The 19,467-nt window shown below is 41.4% G+C and overlaps 1 protein-coding gene across 7 annotated transcripts in view; it reads left to right on the top strand.

Annotated features, from left to right (window-relative positions):
* The window catches only part of TRPM8 (transient receptor potential cation channel subfamily M member 8), a 52,902-nt gene that overhangs the window by 15,546 nt on the left and 17,889 nt on the right, over nt 1-19,467 (top strand). For 3 of the 7 annotated variants that reach the window (XR_013989389.1, XM_081016095.1, XM_081016094.1), the window contains exons 8-17: nt 1,333-1,400; nt 5,172-5,369; nt 8,169-8,271; nt 10,200-10,318; nt 11,082-11,372; nt 11,588-11,683; nt 13,442-13,571; nt 13,977-14,122; nt 15,183-15,295; nt 15,812-16,028. Coding sequence is in view for 3 of the 7 variants with exons in the window: in XM_081016095.1 (XP_080872221.1) it covers nt 1,333-1,400; nt 5,172-5,369; nt 8,169-8,271; nt 10,200-10,318; nt 11,082-11,372; nt 11,588-11,683; nt 13,442-13,571; nt 13,977-14,122; nt 15,183-15,295; nt 15,812-16,028 (1,481 nt within the window). In the remaining 4 variants the exon portion in view is untranslated. Of the gene's footprint in view, nt 1-1,332; nt 1,401-5,171; nt 5,370-8,168; nt 8,272-10,199; nt 10,319-11,081; nt 11,373-11,587; nt 11,684-13,441; nt 13,572-13,976; nt 14,123-15,182; nt 15,296-15,811; nt 16,029-17,853; nt 17,881-19,467 lie in introns of those variants that run through there. The other 4 variants (XR_013989390.1, XM_081016096.1, XM_081016098.1 and 1 more) reach the window with 4 other exon arrangements.

Here is a 19,467-nt window from a genome sequence, read left to right as displayed (position 1 = left end):
ACTTGCCAATCATAAGGTCAGCAGTTCGAATCCCCGCAACGGGGTGAGCTCCCGTTGCTCGGTCTCTGCTCCTGCCCACCTAGCAGTTCGAAAGCACATCAAAATGCAAGTAGATAAATAGGTACCACTCTGGCGGGAAGGTAAATGGCATTTCTGTGTGCTGCTCTGGTTCATCAGAAGCGGCTTAGTCATGCTGGCCACATGACCTGGAAGCTGTACGCCGGCTCCCTCGGCCAATAAAGCGAGATGAGCGCTGCAACCCCAGAGACGACCACGACTGGACTGAATGGTCAGGGGTCCCTTTACCTTTTTACCTAGTTAGCTCCCAGAAAACAAATGGACACCTCCAAGATGAAAAGGCACTAATTGACAGGCTAAAAAACAAACCGAAAAGTTTATCTTAATTATTGGAGACTATGAAAGAGTACCATGGACAAGGCAGCTCTGAATCTGTTTAAAACCTTTACTTTATATTAACTGTAATCCTCCAATATGTGCATGTGGTGTTAGCTGCAAAAGTGAAACTCAATTTATCAGCGAGGGAATGGAATTCAGGATTAATGCAGGCTTAAAGAGATGGACACAAGTTTCTTAAAGCAGAGACTGCCACGAGGGAGACTAATAGAACCCAACATGGCAAAGATACTGCTGAATATCCCATTGATTGTTGTTATCATGCGACAACTGCTAGGTGAACAGCTGTCAGAATTAAGAACTGAGATGTGCAGAATGATAAATGAGAATGGATCAGAGAAACATCGGATTAAAGAATGCCGATGTGGAAAAAGGACCTGTGGAAAAAGATGTTGATCCAGATCTGCCTGAACATGAGAAAGTACAGGCAAAGTGGGAAATACCAGATGATGAAGTGGAGTGGATATCCACATAAATGTTTGGAAAATTGGAACAGATAAAGGATGCTGCTGTGATGCTGGAAGAAATGAATGAAATTATGAATAGAGATACCAAGAATCAACATGAGATGGTAGAGACAGAGCTGAGAGAGAAAGGGCTTTGTGTACAAGTTGAAGTGAACAAAGAAAAAGCCTCTAAGCATTGATTAACAAAGAGGACTGTAGCCATTCCTTAAAATACCGAATCTAGGAATCAAAAGAGCGAATCTAGGAATCAAAATATTCTAGTGCTCTATAAAGAGAGGTTATTTAAATTATGGAAAGGTCAGGCACATTTTAATGAATGCCTGCTCTCAGAATGGAATACACAAAGTCTGGTCAAAGGACAATTCTGAGAATTATAAACTGTGCAAGGTAAAACAGAGAAGTGTTCTTCTGGAAATGCATACATCTGTTTATTACTGCATTTGTGTTTCAGATTCTAATTATGGTGGGAAGATTCCAATTGTGTGTTTTGCCCAAGGAGGTGGAATAGAAACGTTGAAAGTAAGTATGTGTCCCCCCCCCCCAATCTCCCTCTGTCTTCTACATCTTAGGTTAGGTGTGCATGGAGGGTAGCATTTTGGTGTTTCATTCATATACAGTGGAACCTCGAGTTGCGGATGTAATCTGTGATGGAGACACGTCCACAACCCACAACGTTCGCCTCCTGAAGCTCCGCATCTGCGCAGGCACTGGCGCGATTTGGCACTTCTGCGCATGTGCGAGCGGCGAAACCCGGAAATAACCCGTTCTGGTACTTCCGGGTTCCCCGCGGTCCGCAACCCAAAAACACTTAACCTGAAGCGTCCGTAACATGAGGTATGATGGTAGATGCAAGGACTGTGTGCTTAGGTTTCAGTAATATCCTGAGTGTTCTTGGCAATGGTTTCTGTTTTAAAAGGAAGGAATATATATGTGTGTGTGTGTGTGTGTGTGTGTGTGTGTGAGTGTGTGTGTGTATATATATATATATATATATATATATATATATATATATAAGTTTCTTGAGCAAGCAAGTTTTTTCAATATCAACAGAAGGAGGCAAAAAAGATCTCAATGGTTAATTCTAATTATTTTTTTTCTTGGGTCAAACCCTGGTGTGTATGTGTGAGAGAGAGCATAAATGGTTGCTTATAGCCATTGTAAGAATTACTGGGTGGATTGATTGGTTGATATTCTAGTGCATTGTTAACTCAGGGGGCTATTTTGTGATCTCTAGACAACTAGCTCAAAATCAGAGATCCCTTGACATCAAAATATTCTTAAATAGGTCCCTTGTGCATCTATTCATGTGCTTGTGTACCTCCCTTCTAACTGTGCAGCAGTTTGAGACTCCAAAAGAGAAGCAGAAGAGTTGCATTATTAAACAGATGAAAAACAGGAGTAGCTCTGAGACCAGAGTGCACAGAACTGAACTAGTGGAGGACCAAAGTGTGTGCACACACAAATGCCATAAATCCCACTCTTCATATGTCATGCCACCAAACAAGCATGTTAAAAGAATGTATGTCAGTCAAATAGATATTACTTACAGTACCTCTAGTATAGACTATTACTGACTTTTAGCAGCATGAAGCAGATGAGGTAGTGATTATTCTCCCCCCCCCCCATCCAATTTCTGTTCCTAAGACTGAAGCTGGCAACTTCTCCACGCTCTCCTCACAATGCGGAGACTAAAGTCTGCTCTTGACTGATCCCTTTATCGGGCAGCAAATCCAATTGATTTATATAGAATTTACAATTCGTCTTCACCGAACTTTGCTCTGAAGGACCTTTACTAAGGGGCTAAAAGTAAAGGTAAAGGTATCCCTGACCATTAGGTCCCGTCACAGATGACTCTGGGGTTGCGCGCTCATCTTGCTCTAGAGGCCAAGGGAGCTGGCGTTTGTCCGCAGACAGCTTCCGGGTCATGTGGCCAGTATGACTAAGCCGCTTCTGGCGAAACAGAGCAGCGCACAGAAACGCTGTTTATTACTAAGGGGGAAGTCCCACCAAACACAGTGGAGCTAACTTCCAACTAAATATGCACATGATCATGCTGCTGTCCACCCCTCTTGTGACGGAGGGAACTCTGCTTGTTCAGCATCAAAAGCTTGAGCAGAAAAGCTAGCTTTCAGTAGTTAAATATCCAATAAATTCTGTTAAGGCTTGCAAGTGAATAAATTCCTAATTAGGTAATTTGTTTGATTTGAAATTGTTTTGGCATTTGAAATATGCATTATTCTTATTTTGATTTCTTGAACATTCGTTTTGCACGGTCAATTATTTTAGGACCTTCAGTATAAAATATCAGGAGTCTCATGTGATGTTTAAAATGGTTATAAAATGAGTTCATGCTTGCTAATTATATTAATAGCAGCCTATCTTACATTGTTTCATTAAGTTACGTTAAATCAGTTTGAATCCGGATCAATGGTTGTCAACTTCACCTCTAGTATAAGTGTTAGCGTTCATTCTTCTGTCTTTATTTAATGGCTGGTATCTTCAAAATTGCCTCTAAGTTCCATTTGTGGCAGTACTGCAGTAGACTCTATGCACCAAAAATTTCCAAGAATGATCCCTGAGAAATATCCTTGCTTATTAGGTCCAAATTTCAACATGTGGCAGGCTCCTACAGCTAGTCCTTATTTGAAATATTTTCATTATTTATCTGAGACGTTTTCAGGTTCCTTATGTTGCATCCTTGTGTTTGTGTTATTTGCTAGACCTCCTCCTCTTCGAATATTTCTGGTCCCATTAGCATTCCTTGTTATCTAAAGTGTAATGAACATTTATGTGGTTTTGAGTCTGGACCACAGACTCAATTTTTGTTAACCACACACACACACACACACACACACACGTTCCAAAGCATTTTCTATTCACTATTCACCTGCAATGTGGTTAAATGTTGGTTGCATCCACTCAGAGATATTGTCTGCAAAATAGGATTGTACTGTACCAGACATGCTGCATTAATAATATTCTGAAAGCAAATACACCTAATAACTTTGTGGAGCATGAGTATCTGTCTCATCATCTTAAAACAATTACTAATCCCATTGATTTGGTTGGCAGCTGCCTCAGTACTAATACTGATACAGTACTAAAACCCTAACCACAACATATACTAAGTATTGTTGAATGATTGTATAAACATACATTTTGGTTGTTATAACTAGATTTCTAACAATAAAAGTTGTCACCAGGTAAAATAAACCACCACTGATGGTTCATATTTGTAATTCATTTCTTGTATCAGCTGAAAAATAACTCTTGCTTAATCTAATTTACCATCAGCAATTGCTTTAGATATTTTAATGGCTGCTCACTATTTCTTGTCCTCAAGATAATTGAGGTATGGCCAGGAGACGTCGCAGCTACAGCAGGGTGAACACATTGTCACACCCTCTCATATTCAAAATTTCCATTCTTTAAAGAACCCTGTAAATATTAAGGTGCTTACCAGTGAAAACCTGTCTACCCAGGTGTACAGGAAGTTGAACACAGAAGTTGTCTGTATGGATTATTTCATGTTTTCTAAGTTGCTGATCCTGTGTTGGACAGCACAGAACATTGTATGGATATTTTGGATATATGATTTGATGTATTCTGTTTTATTTTAAAGAGTTCTGCCAGTAAAAGTTTGAATAATATTTTTATGGATCTGGACAATTATTTATTCCAAAAGAAGTCAGTTCTATTGCTTCCAGTAACTTCAAACTGCACAATATTAATATCTGTGTCAATTAAACCATTATACTTAACAGAAGTACAGTGGTACCTCAGGTTAAGTACTTAATTTGTTCCGGAGGTCCATTATTAACCTGAAACTGTTCTTAACCTGAAGTACCACTTTAGCTAATGGGGCCTCCTGCTGCTGCCGCGCCGCTGGAGCACAATTTCTGTTCTCACCCTGAAGCAAAGTTCTTAACCTGAAGCACTATTTCTGGGTTAGCGGAGTCTGTAACCTGAAGTGTATGTAACCTGAAGCATATGTAACCTGAGGTACCACTGTACCTCAGATAAGATGGCTAGTTCAGTGTTGCAGTTGCCTATGCTGAGCACAATATTCTGGAATATCAATGGCCAACATGGGGATTTGCATAATCCCTGAGTGATGTGCATGTCAAGAGTGACAATTTGTTGTGCCTCTCTTGCAAATGAAAATGAATTATGGCTGGCAGAATGGAGACGCCTTTGGAGATCTATCCCTTTCACTGGTCTGGAGAGAAGGACTGTTACAGCAAGATGACTGTTCCCCCCCTGAATTCATCCTAATGGTTTATTCCATAGGCTATTAACACCGCAGTCAAGAGCAAAATTCCCTGTGTAGTGGTGGAAGGTTCTGGTCAGATTGCAGATGTGATTGCAAGCTTAGCAGAGGCAGAAGGTTCGCTTACGTCCTCATCTGTCAAAGAGAAATTACTGAGATACTTGCCTCGAACTCTTTCTAGACTCACAGAAGAGGAGACTGAAAACTGGATCAAATGGGTAAGTTCATCCATTTGATAGGAGCCCTGTGTACACTTCAGCCAGTGTGGTGTAGTGGTTAAGAGCGGTAGTCTCGTAATCTGGTGAACCGGGTTCGCTTCCCCGCTCCTCCACATGCAGCTGCTGGGTGACCTTGGGCCAGTCACACTTCTTTGAAGTCTATCAGCCCCACTCACCTCTCAGAGTGTTTGTTGTGGGGGAGGAAGGGAAAGGAGAATGTGAGCCGCTTTGAGACTCCTTAAAGGGAGTGAAAGGTGGGATATCAGATCCAAACTCCTCCTCCTCCTCTTCTTCTTCTTCTTTAGAGGCTCAACCAAATGTCAGCCTTCAGTAGATGGTTTTTGGGAGAGACTTATTGGCTAGCTGCTAAGCTCTGGGAATTTTAGCAAAACATTTTATTTGCATTAAAAGGGAATTGTTAGTGGTGGTTGTTGTTGTTGATGATTTATTTATTTATACCCCGCCTTTTTCCCTGATGGGACTCAAGGCAGCTTACAGAGTAAAAACAAGAATCACTAAAAACATAGAAAAAAACTATCATTTAAAAAACAATTAAACTGTAATAGAATTAAAACTATATACATGTATAAAATCTGTTTAAAACATACAAACAATTAAAATAAAAACAGTATGGTACCAGCCCTTTCATTAAAAGCAGTCAATTCCCAAAAGTCCATTGGAACAAGAAGGTTTTCACCTCAGCAGCCACTGAGATCTTAACACATAATCTGCAGGTATAATAGCTCAATAAAGTCTGTCAGATTTACTTCTGCGTAACTGAAGAGGAAGAAGCAGAGGAGGACCAGATCTGTCTCAAAAGCTTTTATTCTTAAGAGTTTAGCAGGGAAATATGAAAGACGAGCTTGTGTGCTTAAGCAGTTTGGGGGGGGCTTACACTGTCTGCCTTGCCAGTACTCTCTCCTGCTGTCACAGGCAGCTGAACCAGACCAAAGTCTGGTGACGCAGTCACTCAGAATTTCACCAGAGGGCTGGACCGTTCTAAGAGAAGATGGATGGTGGATGGTTGGATAGCTTTGCCAATCAGTTACAAAAGAGCCTCGGTCCAGTATATCTGAAGGAGTGTCTCCACCCCCATCGTTCTGCCCAGACACTGAGGTCCAGCACCGAGGGCCTTCTGGCAGTTCCCTCACTGCGAGAAGCCAAGTTACAGGGAACCAGGCAGAGGGCCTTCTCGGTAGTGGCGCCCTCCCTCCAGATGTCAAAGAGAACAACAACTACCAGACTTTTAGAAGACATCTGAAGGCAGCCCTGTTTAGGGAAGCTTTTAGTGTTGGATGGATTGCAGTATTTTAATATTATTTTGGAAGCTGCACAGAGTGGCTGGGGAAGCCCAGCCAGATGGGCAGGGTATAAATAAATTATTATTATTATTATTATTATTATTATTATTATTATTAGTGTAGTTGTTGCTTTTTCTTTTCGGATTGTTTAAGCACGATAAATTTATGTGGGCTTATTTAGGCAGATATAGTAGGTAAGCTGGGCACTGTACTGTATATTTATTTTAAATTCATTTTAACACAAGGCAGAAAAGCTTCTCCAAAGCTGATCTAACCCAAGTGTTCTGGTGTCGTATCTAAGATCTGTGCAGTTTGGCTTGGTGTCAGTTGAGGTGGCCACAGAAATGTTCCAGAACCTAAAATTACCCCACAACACCATTCTAGTTCTCTAACTAGGAGGTGGAGCAAGGGTGGTCCTTTCAATAGATGGTGTGCAGGAAACCTCTCCAGAGGTTACATCCATGTCTGGATTTTTGTTCCGTTTCAAGCACAAGGAAAAACTGAGTGCATGGAAAATCTTATTTTTTAATTTTTTAGAATGGCACTAAGCCCTAGTGAAGGAGTAATTTAGTTCTTTTGGGGGGGGGGCAGGAGGAAATGGCTTTCTCAGTTAATGGTCCAAGGTTTCATTAGTGTTTCTTTTTTGGTCCATTACCTGTTACCTATAATAATCTTAGAAGACAGAAATGGCTTCTCAGCACTGCTAATGAAGCTCTCTTATGTTTTGTGTTCACCGTTTTGTTTTGCTACTATAGATTTTTAAAAGCTTTGTTACATTTTGCTCCTTCATGGATATTTGCCAGAAATCAGGCAAAAATATTTACCTTAATCTCTTGTAACAGTAGTTGGTTCTCACTTTGAATGTTGACCTATTCCTGGAAATAATAGCATTGTAGGATGGGTCAGAAAGAAGATTTTACATAATCATGGCATTCCATCACATGCTAGTCAGTTGTTGCGCCATAACACTACGGTTCAATCTTCCCCACTTAAGAAGTTCCAGGTTTTTCCTCTTCTTAGTTCTTTCTCTTTCCTCACAGCAAAGCTGGATCTTTGTGACTCCATCTTTGTCAGGACACTGTCCCCCTCTAGTCTCTCTCCTCTAACTCTGCAGCAGTATATAATATTTATTTAATTATGTATGTATGTATGTATGTATGTATGTATATAATCCTGACCACATGTGGGTAAACTTGCCAGTATGTCCATTGACCCAATCCTTCCTATGTTTTTCTGTAGTGGCATTTCAAGCCACAGAACTGCTGTTGTGAGTTGTTTGTCCATTAGACACAGAAAAATATGCAATATTAAAATTGTTACGAAGACTAACAGAATGATTCCTCCCTGCTCCACTTCTCTCCAACAGTGGTTAGTAAGAGAGCATACATGTTGTGTAATAAGTTCTAGTTAAACTTGACAGGATATTCTGTAGTCAAAGGAGAGTAATTTGATTATGAAGATCCTCAGGATAGAGTAAACCATGACTTTCCTTGTGCAGATCAAAGAAGTACTTGAAAATCCTCATCTTTTAACTGTGATCAAAATAGAAGAAGCAGGAGATGAAATTGTGAGCAACGCAATTTCATTTGCTCTTTATAAAGGTATGCTGTTGCTGGTTTTGTCTCTTAATATTATTCAGTTGCTTACACTGCATTTTTAATAAATTTTGGAAGCCATCTAGAATGTTTGGGGTGGAAGCTCATAAAATTGATTAATTAACCAATTCATTAAACAACCAAATTTATTTTTTAAAAACACATATTGCTTGATTAATAGTTTCTACTTTCTCATTACCTTAAAAACAATGTACTTTGTAACCCATCAGTCATGAATTGTACACAAATTTGAGCAATATCCCTATTTTCCCTTTTGAAAAAAAGTTTGCTAGAATAGCACTGAGTCAGTGGCGTAGCGTGGGTTGTCAGCACCCGGGGCAAGGCAAGTAATTTGCGCCCCCTAACCCGGAGCAGGGTCCCCATAGATCCCCTCGCGAGTGCGAGCGCCCCCCCCAGATGTTGCGGCCGGTGCGGCCGGCCCCCCCTGCACCCCCCATGCCACGCCACTGCACTGAGCGGCAATTTCTCTTTCCCTGGTATGGAACCATCAGGATTTTCAGATCCACACTGGAATTTGGAAGATTTAAATGTGCATTGGGCAATTGTTGGTGGTGTTCAGTAAAAGCTTCCAATCATGAAACAATCATGAATATCATAGAAAATACAAGTGAGTGTGATCAGACACTGTAATGGATCAAAAGTAGTAGGCGGTTTATAGATTTGAACTTCTCCATAGTTTTCTATGTTTTGAAGCAAACTGGAATGGAAACTCAGAGTTCAACTTCAAACATCTAAAGAAGCCTCGGTGTTGTCTTGGAATTTGCGGCGGTTAAAGGAGCTATTTTGTTTCTTTGTTCTGCTATCAAATGAATGCTGATAATTGTGAGAATACATGAATGATGCTTCTTGTATGAATTTTCAGAAGTACAGCCATGTAAGCCTGTTGCAGCAAAATCAACCGTTTTATAATGCCTTAATTCTTTTTTTAATGTTTCATATTTATTTGATTTGTATATATGAACAATTTATAATAAAACATTAACAGTTATGAGCTGTATCTTAAACTCTAACAAATGAACTTTATCAGATGGGGGAATGTTTACTGAGGAATAGAGCCAGGCTCAGCAAGGTTTACTGGCCATGGGCTGGATCACTCCCACGGAGATGGTCCGTGGGCCAGACTGGCACAGCGCGATGCTGGAAATCACGCCTGCGCATGTTCGCGGCGCCGGAAATTGCTTCTGCGCATGCCCAGACACCAGAAATTGCACCTGCACAGAAGCAATTTTTGGCGTCTGCACATGCGCAGATGCAATTTCTGGTATCAGTGCGTGTGCAGATGCCATTTCCGGCATCACTTGGTGAGATCCCACGCTGCACTGCGCTGGTTTAACGCAGCACACGGGGGACTTGCCGAGTGGGCGTCTCGGTTTGCGGGTGACCCGTGGGCCGGTAAAGTGGTTTTGGTGGGCCACATCCGGCCCATGGGCCGCACGTTGCCGACCCCTGGAAACAGAGGATGTGGGGAAAGTAAATAGCGAGGACTGAAGAAAATGAAATGTAAAATATATATATATATATAGTACAGTGACTATTCACAAATATTCTGATCTATCATACAATCATGAAAACATGGTGATTATTATATTTTAAAATATGATTACCACAGTTTTGGGTGCAGGGCAGGATTCTGCACCATGAGAACTGCAATATTTGAGCAGAATTCTCTCCTTTTTTTACATGATTGCTGGCAACAGTATTTCTGTTTCTTTTCGGAATAAAGCACATTCATATACAAAGAGATCTTCCTTTTGGTTAATGGGCAAGCTTGAGAGAGATCTTAAGGAGTGGGGGAAGTCATCTCCACCCCTCAGCATTTCCTCATCCCACCCCAAGACTCAAATGAGAACTGGAAACAAACCAGAGAGTTGTTTTAATATTAATCAACCACCAACTTCTCTCTGCACTTGTAGCTTTCAGCACAAATGAACAAGATAAAGATAACTGGAATGGGCAACTCAAACTGCTTTTGGAGTGGAACCAGCTGGAGCTGGCGAGTGAAGAGATCTTTACTAATGATCGACGCTGGGAGGTACGTAGAGCAGCTTGTGTTGCTTTCGCCTTGAAAAGCCACCAGGCAGGCAGGGACAAGGCTGACACTCTTGGATGGAAAGGCTGGTGCCAGGAGTCCATCTGTTTAATGGCAGGAAAACTTGGAAAGGCAAGGCAATCCGTGTTGTGCAGTTGCAGTCAATGTGCCCATTGGTTTCCCCCCCAAAATAGGATGGAACACAGGGTCCTATCAATTACTCCTAGATGCACACTAACATGAGAGCCTGCTCTGTAAAATTCTCCAAGCTTTAAATGGAGATAATTTTCTGAAGCTCCATATGGAAATTATCTTCACTGTGTGTGGACAATATGAAGCTACAGCCTATTGTCTCAGGAGGAATATTTTATTCTGTTGAGAATATTAAGGCTACCATAAGAAATTACCGTATTTTTCGCTCTATAAGACGCACCAGACCACAAGACACACCTAGTTTTTGGAGGAGGAAAACAAGAAAAAAAATATTCTGAATCTCAGAAGCCCGAACAGCAAGAGGGATTGCTGCGCAGTGAAAGCAGCAATCCCTCTTGCTGTTCTGGCTTCTGTGATAGCTGCGCAGCCTGCATTCGCTCCATAAGACGCACACACATTTCCCCTTACTTTTTAGGAGGGAAAAAAGTGAGTCTTATAGAGCAAAAAAGACAGTAATCACAATTTGTGTAGCAGAAGAGAAGCCCAAGGGGCTAGAGAAAGACTTCTGCTTTCAAACTGGGTCAACATTTTGCTGTCTTTTGTTCCTTGCTAGTCTGCAGACCTTCAGGACGTCATGTTCACAGCCCTGATAAAGGATAGGCCAAAATTTGTCCGTCTCTTTCTGGAAAATGGCTTAAATCTGAGGAAGTTTCTTACGAATGATGTTCTAACTGATCTGTATACCAACAACTTCAGCAGTCTGGTGTTTAAGAATCTACAGATTGCTAAGAACTCCTACAACGATGCCCTCCTTACATTTGTGTGGAAGATGGTGGAGGATTTCAGAAAAGGTCTCAAAAAAGAGGACAAGAGCAGCAAGGAGGACATTGAGATACAGCTGCTGGTATGTAACTCAGACGCGCATATAGCAGAGTACAGCTGTTAACACTTAGAACCAAGTACAACAAAAGGGTGGTATTCAGCTAAGTTTTACTCAGATCAAATAGATCTACTCTGAGTAACAATTGAATACCACCCAAAGGGATTCAGAAAAGAGTCAATACCAAAGTTTCCTTTTTCAGCAACTTTAGCTTTTTTCTTGTTTTTATATGCTTTCAGGATGCCTCCCTTATCTCAAGGCACCCCTTGCAGGTTCTCTTTATCTGGGCAGTCCTTCAAAACAAAAAGGAGCTATCCAAAGTGATCTGGGAACAGGTATGCCACACTTCCAGCATGACTTTTGTCCATTCTGCTTACATGTGAGTTTGACCTAGAGCTTGTTCAGTTAGAAAATATGTATTCCTTAATTAATATTGAAGCCTCCCTTGTGTGTGGAAATGGCAGTTTCCCTGCTTTTGAAATACATGAGAACTGTGATTGGAAAGTGGTGGCATTTTGCACTTGAATAATTTAATATAATATAAGATGAAGCCTGCTCACTTTTAAACATCTAAAGGGAGATGAGAAAGAAGAGGGAAACAGTAATTGGGTGTGAGGATAGGACGAAAAATGGTGGATGTAAACTTCAGGTAGGTAACTTAGGGTGAAACCTCTGGAACGCTTTCTAAAGTCAGCTCAGAAAAAAAATTGTGTAGGGAAATAGTGGAGTCTCAATTCTTGGAGGTTTGTAAGAAAAGACTGATGAGGCTTTTGACAGAGGTTTGTTTGTTTTTAATTAGTTTTTATTAAAGTTTTTGTGATTTGAAACAAATAAGCAAGAAAAAGTACGTATAGCATCTCCACTTTCAATTCCTAGAGTCATTTTTCATAGAGTTTGTTTGCATTCAGTAATATAATAATAAATAATAATAATAATAATAATAATAATAATAATAATTATTATTATTATTATTTATACCCCGCCCTTCCTGGTTCAAAAACTGGGCTCAGGGCGTCTAACAACAAATTTAAAACACTTAATTATAAAAGCAGCATAAAATACAGTATAAAAACAAGAATAGCAATAAAAATCAAAAATCAATTTAGGGGAAATAAGCATCAGATAGAGTTTGTAGGGACGCAGGTGGCGCTGTGGGTTAAACCACAGAGCCTAGGACTTGCCGATCAGAAGGTTGGCGGTTCGAATCCCTGCGACGGGGTGAGCTCCCGTTGCTTGGTCCCAGCTCCTGCCAACTTAGCAGTTCGAAAGCACGTAAATAAGTACCGCTCTGGCGGGAAGGTAAACGGCGTTTCCGTGCGCTGCTCTGGTTCGCCAGAAGCGGCTTAGTCCTGCTGGCCACATGACCTGGAAGCTGTACGCCGGCTCCCTCGGCCAATAAAGCGAGATGAGCGCCGCAACCCCAGAGTAGGTCACGACTGGACCTAATGGTCAGGGGTCCCTTTACCTTGACCTTTAGAGTTTGTTTGCATTCAGTAAGATGCTATTGTTATAGACACTGGTGGAAAAGAGGGAGGGAGAGGGTTGGAGGGATAATGATATTTTCACTCTATTGTTAGGTCCTTTATTTATATAGTTAATTGTTTTTATTGGCATTGTAAGAGATTGGATGGTGCAGGGATTGGCTGATTGCATTCGGTTGGTTGCAGTATGGTTCGTTTGTATGTGTGTGGCGCGGTGGTTTGTTGTGTCCAGTTAGCCATCTTGATTTGTACGCTGTTTGGGGGGGGCCCAGTTGCGTGATTGGCAGGGGTTGGAGTAGATTGATCAGTCAGGAAAGATTGTTCAGCGAACTCCAACACCCTACTTTAAGGCAGATGGCCTTAAGGTTTTAGCTTCCAGTTTAAGCAGCAAGATGTTTGACACTCCTCTCCAAATTTGAGAATTGTAAGATGAAACAGAATTGCAGCACCCACATGGTTTCTCAGATACAGCTTCAGGGAACAGAGTACTATTAAATTATGCAGTTGCCTTGCTGTTTTGGGATATGAACTGATGTTACTGGAATTGTGTCACAGTTACAGTAACTCATAAGTAATGCTGTTTTGTAACCTGGCAATTCTTTCTCTTTGCAGACTAGAGGCTGCACTCTGGCAGCCTTAGGGGCGAGCAAGCTCCTGAAAAGCCTGGCTAAGGTAAAGAATGATATCAATGCTGCTGGGGAATCAGAGGAGCTGGCAAATGAATATGAGACAAGAGCTGTTGGTAGGTTTTGATCTAAAGGCTCAAACTCAAGAGTGGAGCTAATGCAAATATTTGCTACAAAAATCGTAATGGGAAAGCAGCAAATCAGCAAAGTTAAACTTTCAGATTTAGCTTTGAACTCCAAACAATGCATTGCAAATTTTAGTAAATATTGACAAAGATTTTTCTCTGATTAAGCACATCAACTTAGCCCAGCTCAGCCAAGTCCAATAATTTTAACAACCATTCCTCCATGGTAGGTAATGATGAATCTTCCCATTTATGTGCATAAAAAAATCTCACCACTGCAATCATGTATTGAAATAATTTCCATAGTCTTTTTCTAATTATATATGCCTAAGTCCTTCAGGAAGAGCTCAAAAGACCGGTGATGCTTCTGATTCTCTGTCCATTTATACTTTTTAGAGTTGTTCACAGAATGTTACAGCAGTGATGAAGATCTGGCTGAACAGCTTCTTATCTATTCCTGTGAAGCATGGGGTGGAAGCAATTGTCTGGAACTTGCTGTGGAAGCAAAGGACCAACAATTCATTGCCCAGCCAGGAGTCCAGGTATAATCGCCAAGATGCAAACAGATAATCGATGGTCAGCTTTATTCAGTGAAGCAGAAATAGTTAAGCCAGCTTTTATATGCCCATTTACATGGGAGTAAGACCTATTGAATTCTGTGGCACTTACTTCTGAGCAAGTAGGCTGTAATGTCTTATATGATGCTATCTCCTGATGAATTATTATTTCTGTATGCTGATGATACCCAACTCTGCATCTCTTTTAAATACCTCTCTTTTAAATGTCCTGTGTGAGCGTCTGGAGGTGGTTGGAGGATGGATGGCGGCAAACAGATTGAGGTTGAATCCTGACAAGACAGAAGTTCTGTTTTGGGGGGACAGGGGGCGGGTGGGGGGCTCCCTGTTCCTGAATGGGGTAACTGTGCCCCTGAAGAACCAGGTGTGCAGCCTGGGAGTCATTTTGGACTCACAGCTATCCGTGGAGGCGCAGGTTAATTCTGTGTCCTCCATCTGGTACACAGGCTGAGACCCTACCTGCCCGTGGACTGTCTCGCCAGAGTGGTGCATGCTCTGGTTATCTCCTGCTTGGACTACTGCAATGCTCTCTATGTGGGGCTGCCTTTGAAGGTGACCCAGAAACTACAACTAATCCAAAATGAGGCAGCTAGACTGGTGACTGGGAGTGGCCACTGAGACCACATAACACTGAAAGACCTACATTGGCTCCCAGTACGTTTCTGGGCACAATTCTAAGTGTTGGTGCTGACCTTTAAAGCCCCAAACGGCCTCAGCCCAGTATCTCTGAAGGAGCGTCTCCATTCCCACTGTGAGAAGGAAAGTTACAGGGAATCAGGCAGAGGGCCTTCTTGGTAGTGGCACCTGCTCTGTGGAATGCCCTCCCACCAGATATCAAGAGAATAAACAACTTTCTGACCTTTAAAATACATCTGAAGGCAGCCCTGTTTAGGGAAGCTTTTAATGACTGATGTTTTATATTTTTTTGGAAGTCACCTAACAAAAGAAGTCACCCTAGATGGGTGGGGTATAAATATTATTATTATTATTATTATTATTATTATTATTATTAATTTCTGCCTTTCAGAATTTTCTTTCGAAACAATGGTATGGGGAGATCTCTAGAGACACCAAGAACTGGAAGATTATCTTGTGCCTTTTCCTTTTCCCTTTAATAGGCTGTGGTTTCATCTCTTTCAGGTAAATTACTTTTAGTTAATAAAGCTATAATGGGTTTCCTCTCCAAAAATACAATTGCTGCCATGTTTTGTCTCCACATATGCAAAGGGGTGATTGTAATTCCTGGGACAGTTGTACCCTAAAAGGCACCCTAAAGATACTTACATAAATAAAAATGTAATCATTGTTAATGTCAGAATGATGTAGCAAGTGGCTGTGCAGCTGCCTAGGCATCCATTGGATAGACAGGAGTCAGAATAACTTGGTAGTGTTATTGCATTTCCTAGATTGGTCTTGTTTGATAGTATCCAGTGCTTTTTTAAGGGGTTCTCAAGGGTACGCAGTATTGGCACCTCTTTTTGTTGTTAAAAAGTGTGACACTTGCTGTAACAACTTCAAGGTGAGTACTGGCACCTATTTTTCTAGGGGGGGAAGCACTGATGGCATCCCATCATTGTTATTGTGTGCCTCCACTCAGCAGCAGGCTCCTTTTCTGCTTGGTTATCCTGTTCTAAGCTGTTCCTTTCTCTTTCACAGGAAAAAGCCAACCGAGAGGAGCAAAAAGATGTTCTGGTATTATGCCTGGTTCTTCACTTCACCCTTTGTTGTCTTTTCTTGGACTGTCATCTTCTACATCGCCTTCCTCTTGCTCTTTGCCTATGTCCTGCTCATGGATTTCCAGAAGGAACCCACCATGCTGGAACTGATCCTCTACGTGCTGGTCTTCATCCTGCTTTGTGATGAAGTGAGACAAGTAGGGAGTTCTTGGAAATCAACAGGAGTTTTTATTTCCAGGAGATTATTCCAGTTGCAGAAAAAAGAAGAGGCTCCACCCTTATTCAGGTCTTCTGCTTCTGAGTTTAATCAACACATGTATCAGGAGAGAGAGGATGAACATGCTAGTGTCCTCTGTCACTGCTACCCGTGAGCTGAAGGGAGACGTTTTGCAGTGGGGGATCCTTCACTGCATGTATTGCCTCCCCATGCTTCAAATATTGTCACTCCAGTTTGTGGAGGTTGATGCTGAGTACAACTTTCATCACTTTCCCCTCTTGCAGGTTGATTTAACACAGAATCAGTACACTTGAACGGGGCTCCAGTGGAGTTGAAATCTAACGTTTTCTTGATTTTCCATGAAGGTCCCACTAGAGCATTTGGATTTATATCCAGGCCATTATTACTTAACCTGAGTTCATGGATTAATTTATAGTATCTCTGCTGAGGTTGCAATTTGCCACTGCTTCCATTGTACCCCAGTCCATGAGGCTATACAGAATTTGTGGCTGGATTCAGATCCTTGTTCAGAGCTAGTTCCACTTAGGGGGGAACCATGGGGAAGATCAGTGTCCATAAAATGCTTAACTAAAGTTAAAGCCAGCCTGTAAGGGCAGAGGGAACTGATGTGTGCAAGGGAAGGAAAGTGAGCATGCACTCCCATGGACTGCTTTAAGGCAGCAAATCACTTATCCTGGTAAAGGTCTGTTATATCTGTGTAGGCTCTGTGTTACACTATTCTGAGACTGGAAAAAATCTGAACAGACAAGGAATATGAATTCTACAATATGGCCCCTTCCTTTGGCCCCATGACTTTGTCACGTCACAAGGTTTGTCCTCGAGATCTAGATTAAAAGAAATATCTGAAACGGTGAACACACTGTCACAGAATTAATTCCTGAATCTGTGGAGCAGACAGGCGTGGAAGGAGTAACTTCAGAGCATCCTCTTACTTCCACATACCTAGTTTTGTAAAACAGAGGAGACAAGCATGTTGTGTATGAGCAGTCTTGTAATACATCTGTTTCTATGGAAATACTAGGTAGTGTGGCTTGAAGGATTCTTGGTTTATTAGCATCCTGCTCCTGCCATGGTTCAAAGCTTGAATTTTTGACAGCATTTTCATTTCAAATATATGTTGATCAGTCAGAACAATATAGGTTCAGTATATTGGATTTTCTTTTGTTTTTTTTAAAAAAAATACAGCATGATTTTACTTATTTTACTAATGAGCTTATGGGCTAAAACCAGGCATAGGCAACCTCAGGCCCTCCAGATGTTTGGGACTACAATTCCCATCATCCCTGACCACTGGTCTTGTTAGCTAGGGATGATAGGAATTGTAGTCCCAAACATCTGGAGGGCCAGAGTTTGCCTATGCCTGGCCAAAACAGAACCAGAAATGGCTCTAATTGTATTGGGGAAATGGTTGTCTGATTGCTCCATTGCATGGCCAAATGAGTTTTCAATTTTCAGACAATCCATTGTAATACCTAGTCCCAGCCCCTGAGAGGAACCACTGGAGTGTGCAGGGCCAGATTTAGGTTTGATGAGGCCCTAAGCTACTGAAGGTAATGGGACCCTTTATATGCCCAGCTGTCCTTTGTCAACAACAAATTGCTGCTGTTTTTTGTGTTGAATATATGCTATATTGTAATTTATGGACCTAATAGGTATCTAAAGCCCTTTGCACATGCAGAATGTAGGCACCCTATATATAGAAATGAGCAAACCAGTGATATTTTAGGGAGCAGGCTAGCAGGCAGGGCCCATTACATCATAGGAGTCTACATTACATCATAGGAGTCTACACAACACAAAACACTGCTGCTGTATGTAGGTTTTATTTTGTTTGTTTTTTATCTTATATTTTGGAAATGTACATCCAGGTTTTTTCTTTTTGGGGAGGGGCAAGAGAGTCGGGCCCTAAGCTATAGCTTGTTTAGCTTATATGTAAATCCGGCACTGGGAATGTGGCATACATCAAGGTGGGTGGGGACAGAGAGACTGACAATGCACAAAGGATGAAAAATCAACTGCATATTTGTTGTTGTTTAATCATTTAGTCGTGACCCCGTGGACCAGAGCACACCAGGCACTCCTGTCTTCCATTGCCTCCCGCAGTTTGGTCAGGCTCATGTTGGTAGCTTCGAGAACACTGTCCGACCATCTCATCCTCCGTCGTCCCCTTCTCCTTGTGCCCTCCATCTTTCCCAACATCAGGGTCTTTTCCAGGGAGTCTTCTCTTCTCATGAGGTGGCCAAAGTATTGGAGCCTCAGCTTCAGGATCTGTCCTTCCAGTGAGCACTCAGGGCTGAATTCCTTCAGAATGGATAGGTTTGATCTTCTTGCAGTCCATGGGACTCTTAAGAGTCTCCTCCAGCACCATAATTCAAAAGCATCAATTCTTCGGCGATCAGCCTTCTTTATGGTCCAGCTCTCACTTCCATACATCACAGCTGGGAAAACCATAGCTTTAGCTATACAGACCTTTGTCGGCAAGGTGATATCTCTGCTTTTTAAGATGCTGTCTAGGTTTGTCATCACTTTTCTCCCAAGAAGCAGGCATCTTTTAATGTCGTGACTGCTGTCACCATCTGCAGCGATCGTGGAGCCCAAGAAAGTAAAATCTCTCACTACCTCCATTTCTTCCCCTTCTATCTGCCAGGAGGTGATGGGACCAGTGGCCATGATCTTAGTGTTTTTGATGTTGAGTTTCAGACCATATTTTGTGCTCTCCTCTTTCACCCTCATTAAGAGGTTCTTTAATTCCTCCTCACTTTCTGCCATCAAGGTTGTGTCATCTGCATATCTGAGGTTGTTGTTATTTCTTCTGGCAATCTTATTTTCGGTTTGGGATTCATCCAGCCCAGCCTTTCGCATGATGAATTCTGCATATAAGTTAAATAAGCAGGGAGACAATATACAGCCTTGCCGTACTCCTTTCCCAATTTTAAACCAATCAGTTGTTCCATATTAACAATATCTAAAAGGAAGAATAGTGGTTCATTGTATATATATATATTAACAAATCATATCTAAATGCAATATATTCCTTCCCAGGGTACTTAGATTGTTCTTAGTAATGTACCATATTTACCCGTGTATAAGACTAGGTTTTTCCCCCCTAAAAAATATCCAAAATTTGGGGGCATGTTATAGATGGAAAAATACGATATATGGGTGTATGCATTTTTCTCTATTTCTTATTGTGCCAGTACATGACAAATTAGCTCTATTTTTCAATATAAGCAAATTATTGTCTCCCTTCTCTCACTCTCAAGATATTTGTTCATTTGGCCAAATATGCCAGCTCCCAGAGCCTTAGATACAGTCTATGGTATAGGCTGCACTATTTCTCTCACTTAACAAATAATTCACCCACCTAGATTTTGATGTTAATGGAGAAAATTAATGAT

The sequence above is a fragment of the Podarcis pityusensis genome (assembly GCF_964106645.2).
Source record: "Podarcis pityusensis genome assembly, chromosome: 1".
NCBI lineage: Eukaryota > Metazoa > Chordata > Lepidosauria > Squamata > Lacertidae > Podarcis > Podarcis pityusensis.
Note: the sequence above shows the minus strand (reverse complement) of the source record. Positions and strands in the feature narration are given on the sequence as shown.